General features: G+C 39.9%; 3 protein-coding genes and 1 non-coding gene across 6 annotated transcripts in view; 1 reads left to right on the top strand and 3 right to left on the bottom strand.

The window, feature by feature from the left end:
• The first annotated feature begins 474 nt into the window (after positions 1-474).
• acat2 (acetyl-CoA acetyltransferase 2) lies at positions 475-4,241 on the top strand. Its single transcript, XM_028040441.1, has 9 exons — positions 475-621; positions 1,779-1,913; positions 2,021-2,202; positions 2,391-2,508; positions 2,599-2,742; positions 2,813-2,935; positions 3,020-3,174; positions 3,268-3,378; positions 3,488-4,241. Exons 1-9 carry the CDS (start codon positions 573-575, stop codon positions 3,656-3,658), a joined length of 1,188 nt encoding a protein of 395 aa, XP_027896242.1. The 5' UTR covers positions 475-572; the 3' UTR covers positions 3,659-4,241.
• On the bottom strand, positions 4,232-9,531 carry tcp1 (t-complex 1). The gene is made up of 12 exons (XM_028040440.1): positions 9,377-9,531; positions 8,833-8,918; positions 8,611-8,739; positions 8,006-8,103; positions 7,813-7,923; positions 7,509-7,690; positions 7,102-7,228; positions 6,623-6,798; positions 6,399-6,522; positions 5,556-5,748; positions 5,301-5,464; positions 4,232-4,646 (listed from the first exon to the last, which is right to left on the bottom strand). The coding sequence occupies exons 1-12, from the start codon at positions 9,447-9,449 to the stop codon at positions 4,433-4,435; spliced, it is 1,677 nt and encodes a 558-aa protein (XP_027896241.1). The 5' UTR covers positions 9,450-9,531; the 3' UTR covers positions 4,232-4,432.
• LOC114159173 (small nucleolar RNA SNORA29) lies at positions 9,004-9,141 on the bottom strand. Its single transcript, XR_003598558.1, has one exon. It is a non-coding gene; the product is annotated as a small nucleolar RNA SNORA29 (small nucleolar RNA).
• Positions 9,532-11,209: 1,678 nt separating the features above from the next.
• Positions 11,210-24,152, bottom strand: part of LOC114158543 (pleckstrin homology domain-containing family G member 1) — a 65,565-nt gene continuing 52,622 nt past the window's right edge. For 2 of the 3 annotated variants that reach the window (XM_028040149.1, XM_028040151.1), the window contains exons 5-17: positions 23,454-23,500; positions 21,003-21,153; positions 20,510-20,641; positions 19,194-19,376; positions 18,996-19,091; positions 18,540-18,626; positions 17,698-17,731; positions 17,481-17,573; positions 17,333-17,394; positions 17,060-17,251; positions 16,846-16,965; positions 14,902-16,711; positions 11,210-13,833 (exon numbers count right to left, since the gene is read on the bottom strand). In XM_028040149.1, coding sequence (XP_027895950.1) covers positions 12,863-13,833; positions 14,902-16,711; positions 16,846-16,965; positions 17,060-17,251; positions 17,333-17,394; positions 17,481-17,573; positions 17,698-17,731; positions 18,540-18,626; positions 18,996-19,091; positions 19,194-19,376; positions 20,510-20,641; positions 21,003-21,153; positions 23,454-23,500 — 3,978 coding nt within the window. In that variant the 3' untranslated portion in view covers positions 11,210-12,862. The remainder of the gene's footprint in view (positions 13,834-14,901; positions 16,712-16,845; positions 16,966-17,059; positions 17,252-17,332; positions 17,395-17,480; positions 17,574-17,697; positions 17,732-18,539; positions 18,627-18,995; positions 19,092-19,193; positions 19,377-20,509; positions 20,642-21,002; positions 21,154-23,453; positions 23,501-24,152) is intronic. The other variant, XM_028040150.1, reaches the window with a different exon arrangement.

The raw sequence follows: 24,152 nt of genomic DNA, 5'->3' as shown, positions 1-24,152 counted from the left end.
GTCAAAGACACATTATTTGTGTTTAATTATTTCACGGTTCTTGTGCTGTGGGGCACCATAAAATAAACTGTCACTGTGGCTATTACATCATAACGATTGATTAACCTCTGCAGACAAGCTTAGTTTTAGACCAATCCTATTAACAAGAGTGGTTGTAGCCACGCCCACCAATCCTGTTCAAAGCTGGCAGATAAATATTCCTGTTGTAAAATGTAACCTAGAATAATTAGTGAAATACATACAAATATAAAAATATTTTTATAATAGATATTTATATTGACAAGCTATTTTGTTTTTTAACAAGTTGTCCATCTCTTGTATTTGAACAGTTGATGATACGTTTAAGTAATATTATTAAATATTTATTGGCAAATTAGTGGAAATGTTGTATCTCCATATTAATTCTTCCTTATGCACCCCTTTTGTGCTCATCCTCCCAAACACACAGTGGCGCTGTGTTCTCTATGAGTTCCATTTGTACATTTGTGCGTCTATGCAGTGTCAACAGAGCCGTGTCAGTGGACAGGCAGGAATAGAAAGAAGACTTCAGCTTCAAACCAGCGCCTTTCAGGATGAACGCCGAACCTGTTGTTATCGTTTCTGCCGCCCGGACTCCAATAGGTAAAGCCAGGCCTCCTTAATGTTCTAGAGTTATTTGTTAAAACTGGACTTTCATACATTGTAACTATGCATTTGTTACATTTTTAAACTATTATTGTCGTGTAGTTATCTGTGAGGATAAGAGACTCATTTGTGTATTGTTTTATTTCTATTTTATGCATATGTTTATACTAAATGCTATATGTTACATCTTATTTACGTTTGTAATTAAGCAAAGAGGTTCTGTCCTGCACTTAAACTCGCAAGGTTCCTGGTGAGTTTTGATTGGTTGGCTTCTATATCTGGAGTATTCTTTAGCTGCTGATTGGCCGGTAGCTGTAGTCCCATGGAACACGAGCCTGCTAGTATTGGCTACCAAATACATGATGTGAGACGACATCTACTTCTTCTCTGATCTGATTTAATTAACTTTTTTCCATTAAAGTATTCCCAGCCGCTTGCTGTTAAATAAAAGCGAATCAAAATGTGAAGAAAAAAAACTCAAAACGAAAACATTGACATTTATAGGGACAAAAGGTACAGTATTTTTTATCTGATCGTTTCTGTTAAAAGATAAACCACATAAATTAGCATGCAGTTTCCTGTACATTCAGGCTACTAATACATCATTTTTAGCTAATCTGAGGGAAAAAAATACTGAAATAAATTGAAATATAATATAGGTCCTACAATCCTTTAGCAGAACTTTGCTTGAGAAACATATACATATATATATATATATATATATATATATATATATATATATATATATATATAATATATTATATATTATAGGTCAAGACAGGTAATATCAAACTGCATAATGTTCTGTTTATTTAAAAGTGTCAGGATACATTTTTAAAGTGCTGTAAATCAGATATTAAGGTATATAATCAATAATTTTCTGAGATTTTATACTACTTTGGGCTTCAGAGTGTGGATATAAATAAAAAAGATCTATTTAGAACTCCAAAAGAACAGTTTTAAAAGGCCACATTTTTTAGAGTGTAATGATCATCTTTTTGTACAGGCCATTTCTGTGAAGATCTAGACATTTTACTTCTAAGAGCTTAACACAAGATATGGTTGAAAAGATTGGCTCACCATGTGAAACCGAAAATAGATTTAGAGACTCCACTTATTATTTAACACTTTAATAACTTGCCGATTTCATACAGGCTGCTTGAGTGGCGCTCTCTCCTCGCTGACTCTGCGTGACCTTTGCTCGCCTGTGATAAAGGATGTTCTGAAGCGGGCTGAGGTGAAACCAGAAGAGGTCTCTGAGGTTATCATTGGACATGTTCTCACTGCAGGTAAATGTTTATCAAACCTTTTAGAGTTTTCACACTATTTAACAAATCTTGCAGTATTGTTTCCTACATAATAAAAAAAAAAAACAACTTCTAAAACTCTCTTTCAGGTCAAGGGCAGAACCCGGCACGTCAGGCCAGCGTTGCCGCTGGTATCCCGTATCCTGTCCCTGCCTGGAGCTGCCAGATGGTGTGTGGCTCTGGGCTTAAAGCTGTGTGTCTGGGAGCTCAGTCCATCCAGTCTGGAGAGTCCACTGTGGTAGTAGCAGGGGGCATGGAGAGCATGAGCAGGGTTGGTAATGAGGAAATCATTGTAAAAGAATATGAATATCTAGCGCCCTCCAAAGTGTTCATACTCCTTAAAGTTTTCAAATTTTGTCACCTCACAACCACAGATCTTGGCGTGTATTTTGGAGTTTTAAAGGATAGACCAACACAAAGTTGTGCATAAAACCAATCACTTCTTTTGTCTATAATCAGGCTCCACACACTCTGCAAATGAGAGCAGGAGTGAAGATGGGTGACGCCTCCCTGCAGGACTCCATGGTTGCGGATGGCCTGACCGATGCCTTCCACAGCTATCACATGGGAATTACAGGTCTCAGTCTATATGTAAACGCTTAGCAACTCAGTCAGCTTTGTGTACTCTGTCAATAAGTATTTAATGCTGATTGCCAACCTTTTACAGCTGAGAATGTTGCGAAGCAGTGGGGAATCAGTCGAGAGCAGCAGGACCTTTTTGCTGTCAATTCTCAAAACAAAACCGAGGCGGCACAGAAAGCAGGACATTTTGATCAGGAGATTGTCCCCATCACAGTGCCCTCCAGAAAAGGTAACAGACTTTTTCAGTTGCCCGGTGACCACTTTGCCATTCTGTCTTCAACTGCTACTCTGTCCTTCAGGTCCTGTTGAGGTGAAGATGGACGAGTTTCCTCGACACGGAAGCAACATTGCAACCATGTCCAAACTCAAACCGTGTTTTGTTAAGGACAGCAGTGGCACTGTCACAGCTGGAAACGCTTCAGGTTCCAGAGTTACTCATGAACCACAATCAAACACAAAATGGGACTTTGTACAGTCATAAAGGTGATTTAATACTACATTTACAGGCATAAATGATGGAGCAGCAGCTACTGTTTTAATGAGCCAATCAGAGGCTTCGAGACGGGGCATAAAACCCATGGCCAAAATTGTTTCATGGGCTCAGGTAGGCCTGGACCCTTCTGTCATGGGAACCGGGCCAATACCAGCTATCAGGAAAGCGGTGAGATATCAAGAGAACATTAAATGTCTTAAATCGAAAAACTTTTATTTTGTTGTTCAACTCTTTTTCTAATTTTGAGTTACTCCCCTTTAGGTGGAGAAAGCAGGCTGGAAGCTGGATCAAGTTGATTTATTTGAGGTCAACGAAGCATTCGCTGCACAGTCTCTTGCTGTGATTAAGGAGCTCGGCCTGAATGAAGACAAGGTAACAGTAAAGACTGGCATCAGTATCTGGGTTCTAGTCTAATTTGTAAACCAGTGGTGGGCAGGAAGTTGGCTGACGTACCACTGAAAGCTTTTGTTTTGTTCTTCAGGTGAATGTGAGCGGCGGGGCCATTTCTCTGGGCCATCCCATTGGCATGTCGGGCTGCCGAGTCCTGGTTACGCTACTGCATGCTCTGAACAGAACTGGAGGAAGAAAAGGCGTGGCATCCCTCTGCATTGGAGGAGGGATGGGCATCACCATGTGTGTGGAGAGGGTTTGAGGTACAAACCTCTTAAAGCTTAGATTGTACTTGATTTATTTTTAGCTAATTAAGGGATTATAAAATCTGTTTACATTGTTGGGTGATGTAAAACATGCTGTAATGTGGTGGTCTTACCCCCTCTCCTATAAAAAGCCATTATCACTGTGAATTTGAATTTCTCAGCTTTTGGTGTTTGACTTAGTGATTAAAATATTTAGTCTGAACTGGAAAGTAAAGGTTTCTTAAACCTGTGCAGATTACAGCTGTTAAGACTAGTCAGCTTCATTAGGCTCCAGAAACAAATTCCAAACGGTGAAGCTCAAGTTGTTACTTGGAGTACAGCTTTTAAACAAACACTGTCTTGTAAGGATGTTTTTAATTTTGCTGCAATGATTTAAGTCTTCATTAGAAAGGTTTACATTTCTCAACATTCCAATATCAGCTTGTAGGATGAACATCTTTCCTCAAAGTTGTGCAGATAAAACATGTCAGTGCCAATAATTAGCTGCCTTCTCTAATCTGGTGCTTCCTGTAAACTTAATTTACTGTAATGCAAATAGGTATGTGCTGATAATAATGAATAAAGAGTCATTTACAGCCACTGAAGCTTTATTTGTGTGTCCAAAACCAAAACAGTCACTAACAGTTCCTTTGGAAGCATAAATTCCAAAGATGATGGGAGTGGGAGAAATGTAAAGAGGCAAAATGCATGGCATACACTAGAGCAGCAGCCATGAAGAGCTCAGTAATTTATAAATACAGATGTTGAACCAACGGAGACGAGTAAATATTTCAACCGTCCAGAGATCCAGATTCTACAGCATCTCTGTAGGACTTTCCACCCTCTTTAGGCTCTGGGAACAGTTTGATGAGGTCGTCGATACGCAGGATGGTGATGGCAGCCTCTGTGGCAAACTTGAGGCTTTTTGTCTTGACCATGGTGGGTTCATACACTCCGGCCTGGCGGTTGTCTCTGGGTTTGCCATTCACCAAGTCCAGCCCAATCCTACACAACAAAAAGTTTAACATGAAGCCTCAAAATAGAAAAGGTGCAATTTTACAGAAACATTTTACAGCTTTGATTTTCTTTATTAGCAAACCTGTGTAATAGTAGGAAATTATAATTGTAGATACTGAAGTGAAGCAGGTAATGGTTAACCCACATTTTGACTTTTTTTAATTCTGTCCCCACCATTTTTGTGAGCTTAAGCATCTTAACACCTAAAAAATGCACCAGTTGCAGGCATCATAGAATGGTAGAGGGACTCTATTCAACAGGCTAAACATATTAGTGTCATGAAGAATTTGCAACCATGACATTTAAAATATGATACCCTCTCAAATCTTGCATCCAAGTTCTTTGTTACATTAATGCGTGGCTCTACTCATGAGCATTCTTACAGTCACAGAGACAATACATATTTTTATAAGCAATTTCCAGAATTCACAGAGCATTTTGACATTTTTAAGTATACATATAAAACTTTACTTCGAATTTATGGCAGACCTGGTTAAGTAGACATAGACAAACGGAGTGATGATGATACAACTTCCAGGCAACAAAACAGTGGCACAAAATCTTGAATTAAAATACTTTTCCAAATTGTGTAAAGACTCTGCTTTCAATGAATTCAGTTCTGTGACAAGTCTATAAACTCACCATTTGAGATTCTTGCGCTCAGGATTGACCTGTGCCTCATTGTGGAAAGCCCTCAGTTTGGCCACCAGGTCGGTGGAGTCCTGCGCTGCATTCACAGCCAGAGTCTTCGGTATTACGAGAAGAGACCTTGCAAACTCAGCAATAGCTAGCTGCTCTCTGGAACCCTGAAGAAATAAAACAACAGATGTTTAAAAGTTTGTTTATTCAGTTTAAAGGAAGCCCTACTGGTGAAGGCTTGTAGTTTTATAAACCCACCATGCTGGTAGCATAGTTCTCCAGATAAATGGACAGAGCTGCCTCAACAGCGCCTCCTCCTGGTACAACAGACTTAGACTCGAGGACCCTCTTGACCACGCAGAGAGCATCATGCAGTGAACGCTCCATCTCGTCGCACATGAAGTCATTGGCTCCACGCAGAATGATGGAGGCCGATGTACGGGCTTTTGTACTGAAGGAATGAAAACCAGTAAAATTACTGAAAGGAGAATCTGCCTTTCAGCTGAAAACTGCAACTCTTCTCTGTCAAGCAGACAAGTTCCTGAATGCAACTCATTCTTGAGACAGGTTCAGATTGAAACCTTTGTAGCATGACAGCACAACTCTACACTGAAGACTTCATATATCAATTAGGGGTGCACCGATTGCACTTTTTTTGTGGCCGATCTTTAAAAAGCCTTACCTGCTTATTCCAATTTTGACTGATGCAGCTTTTTTTTGGTCTGAAATGCTGCTAAATATAGCAAGAAAGTCACTGAGTTGGCAACAGTGTGGTGACTATTGTTAACTTCAAATGTGCAGACATGACCTAGTGCACCAGTCTGTCAGTTAAACCTCTCACAGCAGAGCAAGAGGATTTTGCAATGGTTTTTAGACCTTTGGCAAGGTATGCTTCATATTTAAGTATTGGCTGATCACTGATCTCCCAAAATTAAGGAAATCAGGGCCGATTTACTGGTACACCCCTAGTATCAAGTTATCAATGAATGCACCACCAATATTAAAAACAACCTCAGATGTAGAAAATGATTTACATTTTTAATTATTTAATACTGTTTTACACCAAACCTAGGAGCTATGCATCTGTTATTGTGTTCTTACTTCTTGATGAGAATGAGCTCGTCATCACAGACTCTTTCCTGCACAACCTCCTCAGCCTGACCGAGCATAGTGACTTCAAATGTCTCCTCTCCTTCCAGATTGGACAGGGAGGGGCAGACAGTGGCTAAAAATGCACAAAAACATCAGATAAATGCAAACACTTTTCATTTAAATATTTTAAGACATGCGGAACCATTGCACAGGACAACGAACTTCGCTCGCACCTCCTGCTGCCTTGGCGATGCGTTTAAGGTCCCTCTTGAGAACCCGTCTCACTGCCATGGCTCCACTGTCCACAAAGTACTTCAGACACATATCATCAATGCCACCAGTGGTCAGTACAACATTTGCTCCAGCTGCCAGAATTTTCTGGATCCTCTCTTTGGTAATGTCAGATTCCCTAAAACCACACAAACAAATCATGTTATTTTTTTTATATTTGAAATACTTCTGCAAGGAATTTAAGGCAGAGCAAAAACAGGAAAGCAGTACTGTACTAGTCCTAGTACAACACACAAAAAATGTGTCCAGCTCAAATTAGTGGTCCTGCAGCTTAGAGAGAAGCTGCTGCCTTGACTTGTGGCTGCTCATGTTTTCTCCCACGCGTATCACTGTATGCACTATTGGACTAGTGCCACAGCAAATTAAAATGGGATTATTCCTAAAGATGAGAGAAGAAAGACAAACATGATCTATAACATACCGCTGTCTGATCTGGTCCAGTTTCTCTGGGTCGTTGATGACGACCTGGACCCCCATCTTCATTTTGGTCTTCTGCAGGCTGAAGTCCAGGCAGGCTATCTTAGCATTTACAACACGCTTCACCATTTCTGTGGGTATACAAAACGAGCATTCAACGGCAGAAATAGACTCAAATTAAAAAGGAAGGAAGAATAGTCTCATGTATTGATAACAGCTTCTGATTTACTATCTGGCTACAAGAAGCATCACAGTTTTCATCCCACTGTGACTTTGTTCTTTTCAAAACCAGTTTACTTTCTCCCACGCGTATCACTGCGTACATCACTAAAAGACATGGCAGCAAAAAGAAATGGGAGTTCTTGAGGCAAGTGGTGAATAGCACCCAAATTAATCCAGTAAAATACGTACCTTGTGAACCAACCGTACAGTTCAGAGCATATCCATTGACCAGGAAACTTTCTTTCTGGCTGCGGCCGTGAGCTTTCAACACGTTCACAGAGTTGATGGGGTATTTGGCTACTCCTTTTCCGTCAACAAACTTCACAGCTATGGCAGCATCCACCACCATGTTGGCAAAGAAGTCTGCATCACTAAGGACCCACGGTCAAGGCACATACATGAAACTGAATTGCTTTCTGCCTTCACACAACACTTAAAAATCATCATAACATCTTGTTAACATGCTGCTAAATCAGACAAATATTTAGGATACACTCCAATGATTTTGGAAGACATGGAGGTCTTTGCTGCATTGATTAGACACTCTCTTCCCAGATCATCTGTCCCAATAGTCAGATTCTCATTTATGTACCGCACAGCCTCTCTGGAAGATCAAAAATAAGCAGTTGTAAAGATGATCTTGATCTGCTTTCAATGCGGACTCATATTTGATATCCTCGTCTTACTTGCACGCCAAGCGATATCCGCTGATGACAGACGTGGGGTGAATCTTTTGCTTCACCAGTTCGTCTGCGCTTTTAAGCAGCTCTGCAGCAAGAATCACCTGCATAGCAGAAATGGGAAGAAAAGTTTTGCTTTAAGCAGGTTTTGACTTCTGTTTTGCACCCACATGTTTAATAAAAGTGAAGTAAAGTTGCTGAAAATTGTTTTGTGAACCTCAGAATTTCATTAAGATTGAACCTACAAAATGGTGAGGAGTGTAGGCACAAATTAATCCAGAAATAAAGAGAGATTTCTGATGAATATGGTCATTATTGAGTTCACTGAGTTTGGCTGAGGTTCTTCTAATCTTGTAAAGTAAATTCTTTGCACAAAGCTGAATGAAACATTCCAGACAAACCCAGTCTGGTTAATAGACACTGATCTCCAATTTATTTTTATAAAATTGTTTACAATTCAGGAGGTTACCTGACATGATATAGAATAGAATATATAGAATAGAAGTACTTTATTCATCCCAGCAGGAAAATTATTTCGCAGTTACAGCATAGAGACAAGACACAATAACATGAACATTAAAAATAAATAAATACTGACAGCTAGCACTTACCACAGAAGTGGTCCCATCTCCAACCTCCTTATCCTGCAGGTCAGCCAGTTCACAGAGGACCTTGGCGGCAGGATGCTCCACCTCCAGCAGCTTCAGGATGGTGGCTCCATCGTTGGTGATGGTGACGTCCTGTTAGGATGACCAAGTCAGGACTGATAAGCAACCAATGCATACTAGAATCATTTTTGCGTGGAAAAGTTCGTTTAAAAAAGTGACACAGACCCCTATGTCGTCCACCAACATCTTGTCGAGGCCCACCGGTCCGAGGGAGCTCTTGACAATGTTGGCGATGGATGCTGCAGCCATGACTGTAAAAAACACAAAACCATTCTGCTACCATTGGAGTTTCTTAAAGATACATTTTTACGTAACTGACTGAAAAGTAACTTTCTGATTCAGCTGTTCTGTCAGCTTATTTAGTGGGGCGCACAGTCAGCTAGCCACACCTTCAGACCATGACAGTGTTTCTCTTCCCCATTAGCATAGCCCTCCATTCATTAGACAGTGAGTGGAAGGTACTAAAATGGGATTACACACCTACAGTTAAAACTGCTTGTGTTATAATAGAATGCAGCAATTATTCAAAGTAAAAGACATTGACAGTTAAGAAAAGTAGAACGCAACAACCAATTTAGGCTAGCATTAAAGTTAGTTAGCATTAGCCTTAGCGGCACGTGTGTTATACATTAAAAACTCAGTTCAGACTCTGCCGGCTTGTAAAACATCCACAAGCTTAAACCGCACCACAGAATTAATAACAACCTACCATTCTGAGTGCGAACAGACTCGCCAGTAGTTCTCTGGCCGAACACGTTTAACGGACCATCTAACAGCGACATATTGGACCACCGCACCACAGAGAAGAAAGGAAGCGGCGCGGTGTTCTATGGGTAAACTGTTACCGACCAGAAGGTTCGAGAAGAAAATTAGTCCAAATACTCCCAACTCCCACAATTCGATGGTTTTTAGTTGAGGAGTGGATTCAAGTCATTAATATTTGTTGAAATTTTACGTTCGATCAGTTAGTTTATCAAATAAGAAAATAACGACTTAGCGTGATTATCTTTGAAAACTCCATTTCCCAGGATGCTCTATTTCAGATTACCGGACCGCTTACTTATTGGGTTTTTAGCGCCCTCTGTTGCACAGGTCTAAATTTCTCTAATCTGTTCTAAAACTGTATAAGTTCTCCGAACTTATACAGGAACTTATATTCTATTTAAATAGAAAATCTTCAGTCCTCACTCTAAAAAAAATATATATATAAAATTTTGCTTTTTCTCTAAATTATTCTAAAAATATATTAGGGATAAATTATAAAACATAGTGCTATTAACATGAGTTTTATTAGAGGTTTAGATTCGTATTGTTTCTTTGCATTTGGGCAGGTTTTACAGGTTTAGTTTTACCCTGTGTTTAGACTGGAAAATTTAAAATCTGGCAACAGTGGCTAATGGCGCCACTTTTGTTATTAATAAGAGTGATCTTCATGCGTCATGCTGGATAAAAATATGACGCAACTTTTACGTGAGCGGTTTTTTTTTTTTTTTAAATGATGCGGCTAGTACCTGGCCGCACAGAGACACAAAACTGTTGGTCTGATATTCATGAACTTTGTGACCTGGTTTAAAAAGCATATTTTCTGATCTCCCAAGACGCGGAATCCGAGTGGACGCCCAACCTTATGACTGAAACGTTTGTGGATCCGATTGAAATTTATTTATTTGTGTTATTTATTTTTACATTCGTGGTTCAACATTTTTAATTTGGATGTTATGTCTCTTATACGTTTAGGCCACACACTGCAGCAGAGAGCAGTTCCATGCATGAAGATGGTGGAGTTGCTGTTGTAAGCCAATCATCATGTCAACCTTTAGCAACAATGTGGAAAAGCGAGGTTGACCCGGACGTCACCCATCGCCCACTAACGTTCAAACCCAAAAGGGCTCCTTGAGTTCAGCCGCCACTTAACTCTCCACTTCAGGTGAAATTTTCTCCCACTTTTTTTGACACATAGAGCCGTTAGATTTTCTCCCCTCAGTTTCATTAATGTGCTGGTCTGACCCATTAAATCCCAGTGAAATTTATTCAGGTTTGTAGTTTGAAATTTGAAAAAAAGTTCAAGTGGTATGAAAACATTGACGAAGAACCATCATTTCCATTTTATATTTGATCAAAAATAAAATTAGTTCTGATTATTTGTCAGGTGATTTGTGTTTGTCTGGCTGCAAAGTACAGTGTAAATATCATGCCAATAAATATTCAATTCATTAAGAAATCTTCAGATTGATGTTTATTCTTTTATTTATCTCTAGAAAACAAAATGATTTAGTTGAATGTAAATGAGGCATCACTAGCTTGTAATGGCTGAAACAACTTTAGTGAGATTCATCTTGAGGCCTTCAGATGAGACAGAATCTCACTGGGATTAATGTCTGGGCATTAAACTAGGAATTCCTTGATTCATTCTTTATGGGTGGATTTACCAGTACATTTTGGGGTCATTGTCATGTTACAATGTCCAGGTTTCCAGATTCTGCTTTGTTTTTAAGAGATGGGTCTCACGTTTTATTTCACTTATCACAAAAAGACACAAAGAGGAGAATAATCTGAATTTATTACCTCAGATGCATTGTGCTGTTGAGCAATGATGACTAGCCAGTTACAAAAATACAGTAAACTTAACTTAAACGTCAAAGCATTATAAAGCATATCTATGGCATACAAGAATAACTCCTAAAATGTACATCTTTACAAAGTGTTTACAAATAAGATGTAAAATAAAAAAGTGCAAAAAAAATTACCACCAAGAAAAAAACAAAAACAAAGCAATGTACAAACAAAAACATACTTCATTTTCCTACTTTGGATTTGATGTTTTTATTTAGCCTTTCCCCATGTGCTTCTTTATTTTAAGTCATTTATGATTCAATAGTGCATTAAAATCTACAAATTTCCAAGAATATTCACAGTTTGTTTCAAATTTTGAGTCCCTAAATGAAAGCACAACTGTTTTTTTAAATAAATATCTTTAAATCTAATTTACAGTTTGTGGCTTGCGGTACTGGTGAGACAGCAGGAACGCAGTCGAACAAATAAGTCATATATTGTGTTTCACATCGTTTTATCTGAAATCAAACAATTGTGGGGGTAAAACTCTTAACAAAACAACTGTGAACTTTAAAGTGTCTTTTATTGTAACGTGACTTTCCTTTCGAGTGAGGAAGTGAAATCAGTAGTGCGATAGTGTTCCATAAAGTAAACCATTAAAATACATTTGCATTTGAATAAAGAAGAAACAAAAGACACCAAATACAGTACTGTCGTCTTTAAAACCAATTCACCTGTTTACCCTTGTGGTCCATCCTCAAAACAAAACTAACATTAGATTTAAGGAAAATAAAACAGCATTTACTTACATCATCTACTGCATGTAAGAACCATTTCTCACAGATGCTCTCAATTTTAAAAGAAATGGATATTTATTATTTATTAGAGAATATCTCAATTTTCTTTAAGCATGACTCCCTATTGCTGACCAATGTCTGAGGAAGATTGACTCACTATTTTAAAAAAAGACTAAATTTCCAAGTATAAGTACACTTAACCTACTGGATGTTATAATACCCCCAAATATTTGTCTTTATTTCCTGCTTGTTAAAAGATCCTAAAAGTGACTAGCTAGCCTGAGCAGCACATCTCAAGTTGCACAAATCTTGAATTGTAAAAGCAGTTTGTTCACAACTGTTCGATATTATATAATAGCACAATTAAGAAGACGAGCAGTAACTGTGCTTTCAGCTCTAGTAAAGATGTAAAGATGACGAGATGTACAGTCGTCCTTAGGAGCAAAATTAACAGATATCCTGAACTACTGCATCTGTACAGCACAATCAGTTGCAAATGTTTCTACAAGGCTCAGATGTAAAGAGGTTTAAAAGTTTTAAAATCATAATTCATCACAATGAATTCCACCTCTCCAAATTTTTTGGAAGGAAGTTCACGTAAAAGCTAATGATGTACTGTTTTAACCTTTACTTGTGACCTATACTGTTTTAATATATCTGTAACAGTTCGCTAAAAATAAAGCTGCAATCCAAGGATTGATTTGATAGATGTATTATTTATGTCTTAATATTTATTTGTCTCGTCAGCGAAAGGTGTGGCATATTTGACCTAAAGCAGCACTGTCCCCTTTCAAACTATATGCGGTGTGGTAGCGTTGTTTTTGGTTTTTAGTTTCTGTGTAGCCTTATGCGAAGCTACTGGAGCTCAAACACTGAAACTTCTCCCTCAGAGACTGGACGATCTTGGGTTGGTTCTGCTGCGGCTCACTCCACAGGTACTTCTCTAAGTGCTCACGCTCCAGCAGGTGGCAGGAGTGGACAGGAGTGCACGGCAGACTCTGGGACTGGACAGTGCTCCGATTCCGAGTTGATCTTGTGGTTCCCTGGTTCAACTTGTCACGCTCACCTTCACTGTCATCCTCTGAGCGGATTTCAACGTAGTCGTCGTCATCTTCCTCATTGTCCTTAAAGTTGGCCAAGTAGTTCTGAGTGGCGTTGAGGATGCCAGTCAGAGCAGAAGCACGGTTCAGGACCACCACCTGCTGGCCATCGTGTAAGGTGAGGTCCGACTGTCTCAGGGTGGTCTGGTCTGGGAGGCTGCTCTGCCGACCGGCACGCTTCAGGCTGGGTCCACGAGGTCCGTCTGTGGACGGATCCACATTGGGTCCATTACAACTGAGCCCAGACTGCCGGTGGTTGTCTTGCTGGGGATTTGTCAGAGAACCAGCTGACTGAGATTGATCCGACAGGGAAGACTTCGAGGTGGGAGCATTAAAAGAAGGATTTCTCTTTATAGAACTGTACACATGCTCTTCTTCACTCGGCGCGGAAATGCACGAGCTCCACCTCTGTGACGGAGCGGGTGGGGTGGTCTTGAGAGAAGGGATGGAGGTGGTGTGGGTGAGTCTATGCTGAGAGCTGGAGGACGTTTGAGTGTCTGTTCCCCCGCCGGATGAAGACATGAAGTTCACCAGCTCCCCGTTGCTGTAGATGGAGTGGAGCCAGTCATCATCCAGAGAAGTTTCCGGCATTGACGGAGAGGACGGCAGGCCTGGGTGGAAGTGATGCGAGGAGGCGGAGGTCTGACTGGTAGAAAGAGGAGTGTCCTTAAACATCACCTGGTCGTAGAGCTGTGAGTATTCCGCTATCCTTGCACCTGAGAAGGTAGTGTAGAAGGCATAAAACAGGGTGAGTGATTATCTAAAATATTAAAACCGAAGACTTTATTTTGTTCACATGGGGAAAATTTGAACGTTTTGCAATACTAGAGTCATAGAATAAATCTGATAACATTGACACTTGTAATAAATTTACTTAAAATACAATTTCTCTGTAGAACTTGTTCAGTTAAGAAACCATTGACACAGATGCGGACCTCATTAGAATGTCTTTTGTACTGGCCACATGTGACCTACCCCATTTATGTTTCAATTTAAAAACAAAAGCTATAAAAATCTCCTTCCAACAGCATGTTTTTAAGCAGGATGTAATGATGCAACAAGTTATCAACCTTCAGTTTTAGCCGCTCTGAATCAAATATGCAATCTATTTTCGATCAGTGGGTGCCGTGTTCCTGAACTTTACCCATTCACGCTAACCGCAACACGTTTAGCAAAGAAGTTGATGGATGAATCATCAAAGTTTGCAATTTTCAGCTTTAGTTACAAGTGTAATGAAGGAAAATGCTCTAAGAAGCTATTTAAAAGGAAATATTTTCTACCAAATGAATCCAGGCTCTTCATTCAGACTGCTACTGCAAAGAGCTAGTTCATTTCTGCTAGCTTGAGCAAATTCCAGGAAGACTGAACAAATTATGGCCAAGTTGCTTTGATTTATTCTTTTAAGCTGAATATGAAACATATTGTCATTATACAGAAATCTCAAAGTTAAAGTAAGGGTCCATATTCGTGATAACTAGGGGGAACCGTTGTTTACAGTTAGTGATGCTAATCCCGAACATAAGATGCTAAAGACAGTTAAAAATATGTGTTTCAAATGGGCAAAGCCCTATTTTGCCATGACAATAATCTTCTAGTTTATATGATCTTTGACAAACTACTTGATTATTTTGAATTCTGCTACCGAGTTCAAAATATACCGTTTATAGCTAAACAAGAAAAATTGTAATTAGAACGCACCAGCAAAACTTGGTACATGTTTAGAACTATGCAGGTTAGACAGAGAAAGCAGCCATTTTGTAGATAAGATAAATGTTTCTTGTTACCTATGGCTGCACCCCCTTGTTTTTTCTCCTCCAAGATGGCGGCAAGGTCTTTCTGTTTCCTTTCTGCTCTGGCTCGACTGCAGGAATCTCCTGGGTCCATGCTCCTCATTCGTAGCAGCTGGTTGGCTTTCTTGATCTTCTGACTATATTGCCTCGCCATCAAGAATACACGACTCTTTGTTTTGTCCATGAGCTCCAGGGAAAAGTCCACAGACTCCCCCAGCAGCAAAGACGAGTTTGCCAGGGGTGAGTCCAGCCCCGCCAGCTCCCCTGGAAACAAACTTTGGAGGTCCTTCAGGGAGCTCTCTCTCGGAGCGGCGGTCCGTTGCGGCAGCTCCACCAGATCATCGTCCTCAAGGCGGAAGCTGCCACTGCTGAGGCGCGCCAATCTGTTTCGGATGCTCTTCACTGTGCCTGCAGGGGGTTCTGGGGTGGCAGGAAGGGGACGGGATGCAGGGGCAGGACTGTGGATTTCTTCTTCAGTGGTACTTTCATTTTGACAATCAGGAAGGTTGATGACTGGGATAGTGAATGATTGTGCAGAGGTGACATGTGGGGTTTTGGGTTGGTGTGCTGGTTGGCTTGTGCGTGTAGGGCTGGCAGTTTGAGCAGCAACCACAGGACAGCTTTTTGTAGGACTGTTTTTAGCAGACGAGATCTTCTTGGGCGACTCATGGGAATTCACAGGGAATGCAGCAGGAAGTCGTTCAGCTTTCTTGGTGTTCTTCATGTAGTTTTCTAAGTCATTACAAAGCTCATCAACCTCCTCAGACATCCGATCAGCTCTGTTGGAGTCCCGTGGAGAGATTTTAGATGCAGAGGCAGGATAATTTGACTCCGCAGAGCAGAGGACAGGATTAGATGCATCGGATTCTTCATTCTTTCTCAAATGGAGGCTGTCCTCAGAAACAAACTCTGCAAAACTTCGAGTCAAGCCTTGCTCTGATGATAAACTGCTCCTCTCTTCTTTTTCTTTACTTCCTTCATTGCTTCCCTTGAGCTCCACTGACGGTGGCTCTCTGAAACAGATGGTGTCATATATATTTTCTTCAACTATCTGAAGATCACAGCTCCCATATGGCTTCATGTCTTGTGTGGAGGACCGGTTACTTTCTGATGAACTGTCTGGTTCAATGAGAGACTCTCTGACCTTTGCAGCACTTTGTTCTCTCCTCAAGTCTTTCTGCATCTGGATTTCATCTGCATCCCTCCTGATGAGACCCATGCTCCTCAGGTCCTCATAGCTGATGTTGTCATACACGTTTTCAATATCATCTAATGTCAGCTGCTCAGCTGAGGAAGACCCAGATATGTCATTGCTGGATGATTCGGTGTGAATCACTTCTAAATTGCTGTGACCAGTCTCGTCATTCCCTGGACTCTCTCGAGCCTCTGTGGCTTTCTCTCCTGCACTGCTTGCCCTTCTCAAGACTCTGCTGTTATCAGCGGGAGGGTCAACTTGAACTGTGGGCACCTGTTCAACGTGCCAGCTGCAAGGCCGGGCTGTTCTAGGTGACGACGGAGCCTCCAGTCTCTCTGAGGGAGGTTCTGGCTCTGCTGCGCTTGGTTCTGTGGGAACAAACATTTGGTAGATGTCCTCCTCCTCATCATCTGGCTGCATCGTTCTCTGTCGGGTGGGGAACATGGCCCTGCGAGCCCGGTGATCAGCCCAAATGTTCCTCACTGAATGGTCCGTTTCTGTCACGACTACAGCTGGAACTGGAGAGTCTGGAGGTTCCTCTGTCACACGAGGGGTCCTGAGAAGTGGAGGATGGTGACTTCCGTCCCTTACCAGGGATTCCCTGGCTCGCTAAGTTAAAAAAGTAAAGCAAAAATATAAATGTATATGTGCCGAACACAGGCCATCATCTGTGGACAAAATGATGCAATAACAAATGGATGCCAATGCCAAGTTAACATTTCAACCTTGAATAATTATCCCACCTGCAGGTCTGAGGCACTCATGTTAAAAGATTTCCACTGCTCTATGCTGTCAACAGACGCCTGAGGGTTCAGTCTCTTTCTGCTGCCTCTGCCGGGAACTTTCAGTCTCTTTCCACGACCCTAAACAAAGAAACATTGAGGCACAATAGTTATAATGAATAATTCTTGGGATACAAATGTCTGCTCAATCTGATTTCATCAGACATAAACTCACAAGAATGCTGTCATCCTCATCGTCAGCATCCTGCTGATGCGACTCGTCCCCTTCCTCCCTGTCGCTGTGCTCATAGTGATCTCCAGGGTCCAGGGATTCTTGTGATTGGTTGATCAAGCTACGGCTGCGGCCGATAGTGCCCAGAGCCAGCTGGGACACGGGGGATAGCAGGTTAGCACCTAGACTGGTACGCTGGGGAGGAGAAGAAGAAGCAGCATGTTTAAAAATGAGTAAACAATTAAAACTGGTCTTAATTGTTTGACTGTAACTCACTTTTTCACCATCATTGTTGGCAGCATTCTGCTTTGCGTTCTTCAGTAATTTGGAGAGGGGCTCTGGGAAGATATATTAACTAACATTTAGAATTACCTCCTAAAGTTTCTTTGGATAAGTATCTTTATTAATTCTTTTAATTTATCACCTTTTCTCCGTCCTCGACGAGGAGTGGGGCCTTCCTTGGTTTGAAGGGAATCCTTCTTCTCACCGTCAGGGCTGTAGTGAAACCCAGGGTGGTCTTAAAAAAACAACAAAAAAACAACAAAAATCACAATTAATATTTTAAAAATATGACCACAAGTACATGGATAAGTACTAGAATGCAAAAACTGGACATGATTTCCATGGAGGCTGGCACTTACGTATTGCATCCATCTCCAAAATGGCTTGTTTGGCCTGGAATTTGACAACATGAATATAGAAAAAAGGTTACTTCATTATAAGATTCACAAAGGGCTCTCTTACACTAGGTGGCGCCACATTACAGTTTTAATTTGTTTTAGCTTCAGTGGTTAAAAAGCAGTCAGTACAATCAATTGCAAAAAATTGTAATACTATTACACACTTTTCCAATTATTTGTTAAAAATGAAAAAAAAAAAAAATATATATATATATATATATATATATATATATATATATATATTACCTTAAGCTTCCTAGATATGAACTGTGTAGTGTTATATTACATAAAATCCTAGAAAATACATTGACATTTTAAGATGTAATGTGATAAATGTGAAAATGTTCAAGGAGAATGAGTATTTTTGTAAAGCATTGCAAATTAACTTTGTGATAAAGTGTGATATTCTACTTTCTGCCTCTTACAACATAATTTCCATATCTTATCAAGTATAATTGGATACACTGAGTAAGATCTAGATGAATATGTTCACAGCAATATCAGTTATACACAGCACAGTATTTTTGTTATCTTGAAATACTTTTCTAATTGTACTTTGTTATTGTTTTACACTAGACATAAGTAGCATTGCACAACTGTAATGCTCAGTGATTGTAATCAAAGGACATAAATGCCCATTTCTTATAGGCAGAGTATCAGCAAGACAAAAAGGTAATAAATCCAGCAGCAGAAAGCAAAGATAAGAGCACAAGAAAATGTAAAGTAATATATGGACAGGATAAAGGGAAATATTGGAGATATTTCCAACAAATTCCACTCAGTCTGCAGTGAGCTCGTCTCACCTTGGCTGGAATTTTTGCAGGATGGTTTTCAAGTATGAGCCTTTTAAGGTGCAAGATCCACATGCGCTTGTCTTGCTGGGATTTGGCCTGAAGTTAGAGCACAAAACAGGGGTAAGAAGATTATGTCATACATGGGCTTCAAATGGGGCAACATGATTCCTTTAAAATACGGCTCCTGCACATCGTACGTTAGATGTTTTTTTGTCCCTCCCCCCTGATGAATGCCCAAAAGAGAGCGGTTAGGTAACAAATATCACAGCTTTTAGCTATCAAACACTCAACATGTCTGAGCAGCTCATTTTAATGAGTTTTAATGTGCAACAAAACGATAACAAAGCTGTAAACTATCCTCACTCTTTCTGGCTCTTGCACAATGCTGCCAGTAGCTGCAAAGGATTTCCTAATATGTAATTACAATTAAAGGAACATTTGCATCTGGACACTTTGCTGCTGTACCTGAACTGTGTGCTGTAGTTTGGGATTCTTGTAGTGAAACACACTGAAACTCAGTGGTTCTTTAGGAATAACCTCCACCAGCATAAGGTTGCAGCACTGGAGAAGACAAGCAAAAATCTGTATTAGAATTGCTGCTACAAAGCAGAAAACTTCTGGTACTTGGAGTATCTATGAGGCACTTCAAGTTACAACACTGACCAGAATGTGAGCCTTATATGTGTAGGTTTCTTCTCGCTTCTTGGTGATCAGCAGCAGTTTGTCAAACAGGAAGAGGGTTCTTTCATTCTTGGCTCTCTGCAGGCGAAACGTTCCTTCGAGAACTAACTCCCCGTATCCGATCAGGTCCGGGCCCTTCCAGTTGGTCAGGAGGCTTTGGATTTCCTGCAGTGAGGATACAGAGAGGAGTTAGACGATCATGTTTATTTTGACACAAAACAGGAAGAGCACTTATGTAATTGCAATGAGTATAGAACATTTCTGGACTGTCCCAGAAAAATAATCACTCAATGGAAGAACAACAATCAAGGGTCAGACCTCTTCATAATGGAATAACTACAAGAAAAACCTTTTTTTTTTAATTCTAAAATGAGTAATTACATTTTCCATCTCACTTAAATGTAAAGGTTGATGTTTGTTTGCTAAATGTTTCGATTTTAATTTTCTGTAATTGCAGTCTTAAGTCAATTGATGCATTCTGCTTTTGTTGCCCATCTATTAATTTGCTGAAAATGAGCAATTATGGCTACATTAAGCACATTTACATAATGGACAAGAGGTAGAAGAAATAGATTAAATGCCATTAAAACACAGAAGTTAACAACATAAAATTTAAAGTGGTAAATAAAGAAAAATACATAATAGGAACATAAAAAGAGGAGATACACAAGTTTTCTTTGAATAGCTCTGATTGGTAATCAGCATATCAAATACTAATAATGTTAATTCTTCACTATTCATTAGGCGCATAAAAAATATGACAACAATTTTGGTCTGTGCACTTCTGTAAGCTTAAGGCAAAACGAATCCTCAGAATACTTTGAGTTAGAAAAAGATGCTTTGATACATAAATTCAAATACTCTTTGAAATTCTTTTGTTGGATTCACATCTCCTGCCTCCATCTGTTTTATGGGTAACAGTCCTTAAAATGACTTAAATCAGTCAAAACTTGAATTAGAAAGTCAGATCTAAAAAAAAGACTTAAAATTAGTTTCAGCCAGTAACAGCCTGATTGATGCATCTCTATATAAAGCCCAACAAAAGCTGAAAATACATCTTGTGTGTCGATAATGTTTTTACACATTCCTGCATTCCTGCAGACCATCCCATCTCCCGGCAGATAAAAGAATCAAGCTTTGCCTTTTATGTCTTCCTTATGCAAGGCCATCATTAGGAGGACGTCTTGCGTAAGATATTAGGAATATCGGGGCTTTGGTGGTGAGTTCACATGACTGCTCAGCAGGATAGAAAAAGAACGATCCTTTTTAAGCTAAAGAGTGGCCTGGAAAGCTTTTACCTGCAGCCTGACAGCGTGTTCGTGTTTCCTCTTCATGTCGTTGATGTGCCAGGCCACTCTCTGCATGGTGTCGATGGCTTCCTGCACCACCTCGTATGTCTCTGTGTCTTTTTCCATATGGTTGGCTATCTCCTGTACAATCACATACAAATGAGCTTCAAGTTAGCAAATGCACACACACGCACGCACGCCCACACACACACACACACACACAGGAATGCTCACTAATTTCGTGTATATAAGAAAGGAAATACAACATGGGCATCCACAAGAACAGTCGTACTGAGTGCCATATGTTAGAACATTTGGCTTCTCCAACAGAGCCATGCTTGAAGCCAAGTCAGCTTGACATTTGCAATGATATGGATAAAAAAATATATATTATTAGTTTGTGCTCGCAAGTTTGTTCCTGCTCTGACAAAGGTAATTTTTTTTTTGCATGCCATTGTGTGTGTATGTGTGTTTGAAACTGACAGCTGGCAGACAAACTTACGTGCAGCAGGAGGTGGTACTTAAGGATCCGCTGAACTGGCTTGAGCAGGTAGGAGCCCAGGGGCAGGGAGTGCCGCAGAGATTCCTGGCGCTCGCGGAAGAACTTCGCCAACGCCTTGTTCCTCATGCACTCGGTTAGCACAGCCACTGACCTGTGGAGACAAATCTCAGTGAATAAAATGTCATAGTTGAGGAAGCCGACAGCAAACTGGACAAAGGAAACTGTGACTTATTCTCTCAGTGACAATCCAGAAAATGACAACTTCTGATGACTGAAAATTTTCTAAAAAGCGCAATACAATGAAAATGAACTTAAGAAAATTTGACAAAAACCACAAAAGTTAATATTTCAAACAATGGGTTAAGCATTTACAATTGACATTATTTAATGATATGCACGGACCCCAAAGCAACAAAATGATTATTAAAATTATTGAAATTATTCACATATTTCTATGTTACGACTACAAAACAATTTTGTGGTAGTAACAATGCAGTGGCACATCATTGTAAAGTTGAACAAAAGTGTTACATTGCTTTCTAAAAAAAAGTATTCCAAAAAGCATCTTCTGATTTCATTTAAGTGCATCAGTGTAATGATGGCTGAGCAGAAATGCATACAACACTTTATAGATGATTATTAGTAAAGAAAATTTAAAAATCATTCACCATTGTTACTTCCACTTCATAATTATGTGCTACTTTGTGATGGTTTAAAATACCAATCCCAGTAAATCTATTGAGGTTGGTGGTTTTAATGTGATAAAGTGGTTAAAAGTTCAAGTAGTGAACATTTGCAAAGCACACAGTTTTAACTTGTCTTGTTTCATAAGACATTGAATCATACAATATATTTATTTCTGTACTTCTCCACTGACTGCATATAAACTTATTGATCTTGCTGCCATACGTCAGTGTAGGATGTCAGTTTAACTGCGTGACACATGTCGAATGCTTTTAGATTTTGCCAACCTAAACAAAAATTTTTTCAACTCATTCCCCTGAAACAGCAGCCCTTTACAACCTTGTAAGAAGCAGATTTACTGCCTGGCAGAGCCTCGTTGCTGTGCAACCTACAGAAGAATAAAAAGCTTTTTCGGCACAGTGGAACAAGACAGAGAAAGACAGTTGTGAACTTGTCTTTTTTTTCTTTTTCGTCTCATGTGTGTGTGTGTGTATGTGCATGTCTGCATGTCTAATTCCATTCCAGTGCGGCTCCAACACAGGCCTCACATTGTTCTGGAGGAAACCCGACCTTAGAGATCCCGATGGCCGTGATGCATCCACAGCCTTAGTGAGCGTGAGTTTATGTGCAAAGTGTCTCCTTCTGTGTGACCTCCACTGGGCTCGCCAGCTGTGGTATGGATGTGGGAGAAGGCCAACCATAAACAGCTGATGACAGCATACAAATCAGCATTTAATTAGTCAGTAACTTGCAGGCATTGTCCTCTCCTGTGTTTTTCTTGGTAAGAAGGATTTGCAGCCTGAGGAGAAGGTGCGTCAGACGGAGCGGTTTGTCAGACCACAAGGAATAAACTTGCATTTCAGGCTGATTTTATCACTCGCAACGTTCACACTGACACAAAAATACCCCAGATTATTCCTCCCAGGTGTCCCAAGGCACCGCGGTGCTCGCACAAAGCAGAATAACACATTAATGCCATTAGGTACGATAAGGTGACAACTTTAATACCCTGTCTGTCAGCATGTGAGCTGTCACAATATGGAGGGAGAAAAAAATAGTGAAAGGAGCAGGAAGGAAGGCAAAGAAACCCTGAGGCACATCTGATGGCAGACACTTTGACTCTCGTAGGAGGTCTCCAAAAGAGTGTGTCAGCGTGTCAGAGAGGGGTAAAATGTACTTCACCGAAGGGCGCTCACAATAAAGCATGTGTAGATGATGAGGGTGTGATAACAACCATACACAAATCTCCAGAACAGGATAGATGCGTCAGAAGACAACACTTCCAGGACGGGAGCTGAAGTTCATAGAAAATTGCTTTACAAATAAAAAACAAAAAAACTATATCACTTTTGGATGAATACAGGAGTCCTTTTAAATGGGCTAGGGTACAACTTTCAAAAATTACATGTCTTTGAGCACTTTCTGTTTAATGCTCACAACAAAAAAGAAACAACTACTTCTATTTGCTTAATCATTTTCATGAGAGAAAAAAAAAAATCCTCAACTTTTTAAAGCAATCCAAATGGTAGTTACAAATGGCTATTTTTCCGACTTTCTGCAGCAGCTAGCTGTGCTGCATCATAAACAGCAGCTTTTACCTAAGCAGAAAACATGAGATGATGTAATTTCAGCTAAGATTTTAGTGTTTTATTTTTTTTCTGCCACTGAAACAGCTAATACCATTTCTGTTAGCATCTCTACTTCTTTCTGTATCTGTACCCATGAAAGCACTAATGGATATAAACACTCAGAAAAGTAACTTCTTACCGTGGATAGTTAGTGCAGTACTGGGTATAAATGTGGAACTCTTCACTCTGTAAAAGGAAACATAAAAGGAAGAGATAAAGTTTAGTAAAATTTGCACCAAACAGAGTATAACCACAAAATATCCATAGGAAATGTGTTGGTTCAGAACAGAGTTTTAATCATTTGAGCTGGAGCTGGGGAGAATCAGCTCATCAGTAAACCAAATCTTTTTTTAAAGGGGAGTCTTGATCTAATTTAGTCTCTGGACAAATCAAAGTCTTTACCAAAATAAGTTGCCATAGTGAACACAATACCACTAACATCCTAAAACACTTGGGACACTTGACCCCACGCTATGCTGTTTACAAAACTTGGTTGAAAGGCTAATAATAACCTCATACCTGAAATCCAATTTGGGTAAATAATTCTGAAAACCTGGCTTTTTCTTTTTATGGGAGCAAACATCTTAATGCATCATTTGAATTACAAATACTCAGTAAAGTCAAGAATCCTTAGGCAATAAATGCATGCTATCTAGAAATAATGGAGGTCACCAAAAGCATGACTTTCTTCCTTTGAGCAATTCCACAAGCCAGTAATGGATTAATCTTCATCTAGTAGTTCCTTCCATATTAAATGTTCTCTTCGAAAAACAAAATCTTGTTTCTCTCTTACAAAACAAGATTGATGGAACAGTCTTTGTTTATTTCCCAAAAAACA

The sequence above is a fragment of the Xiphophorus couchianus genome, chromosome 15 (genome assembly GCF_001444195.1).
Source record: "Xiphophorus couchianus chromosome 15, X_couchianus-1.0, whole genome shotgun sequence".
Classification (NCBI taxonomy): domain Eukaryota; kingdom Metazoa; phylum Chordata; class Actinopteri; order Cyprinodontiformes; family Poeciliidae; genus Xiphophorus; species Xiphophorus couchianus.
This window is presented reverse-complemented; position numbering and strand designations above follow the sequence as displayed.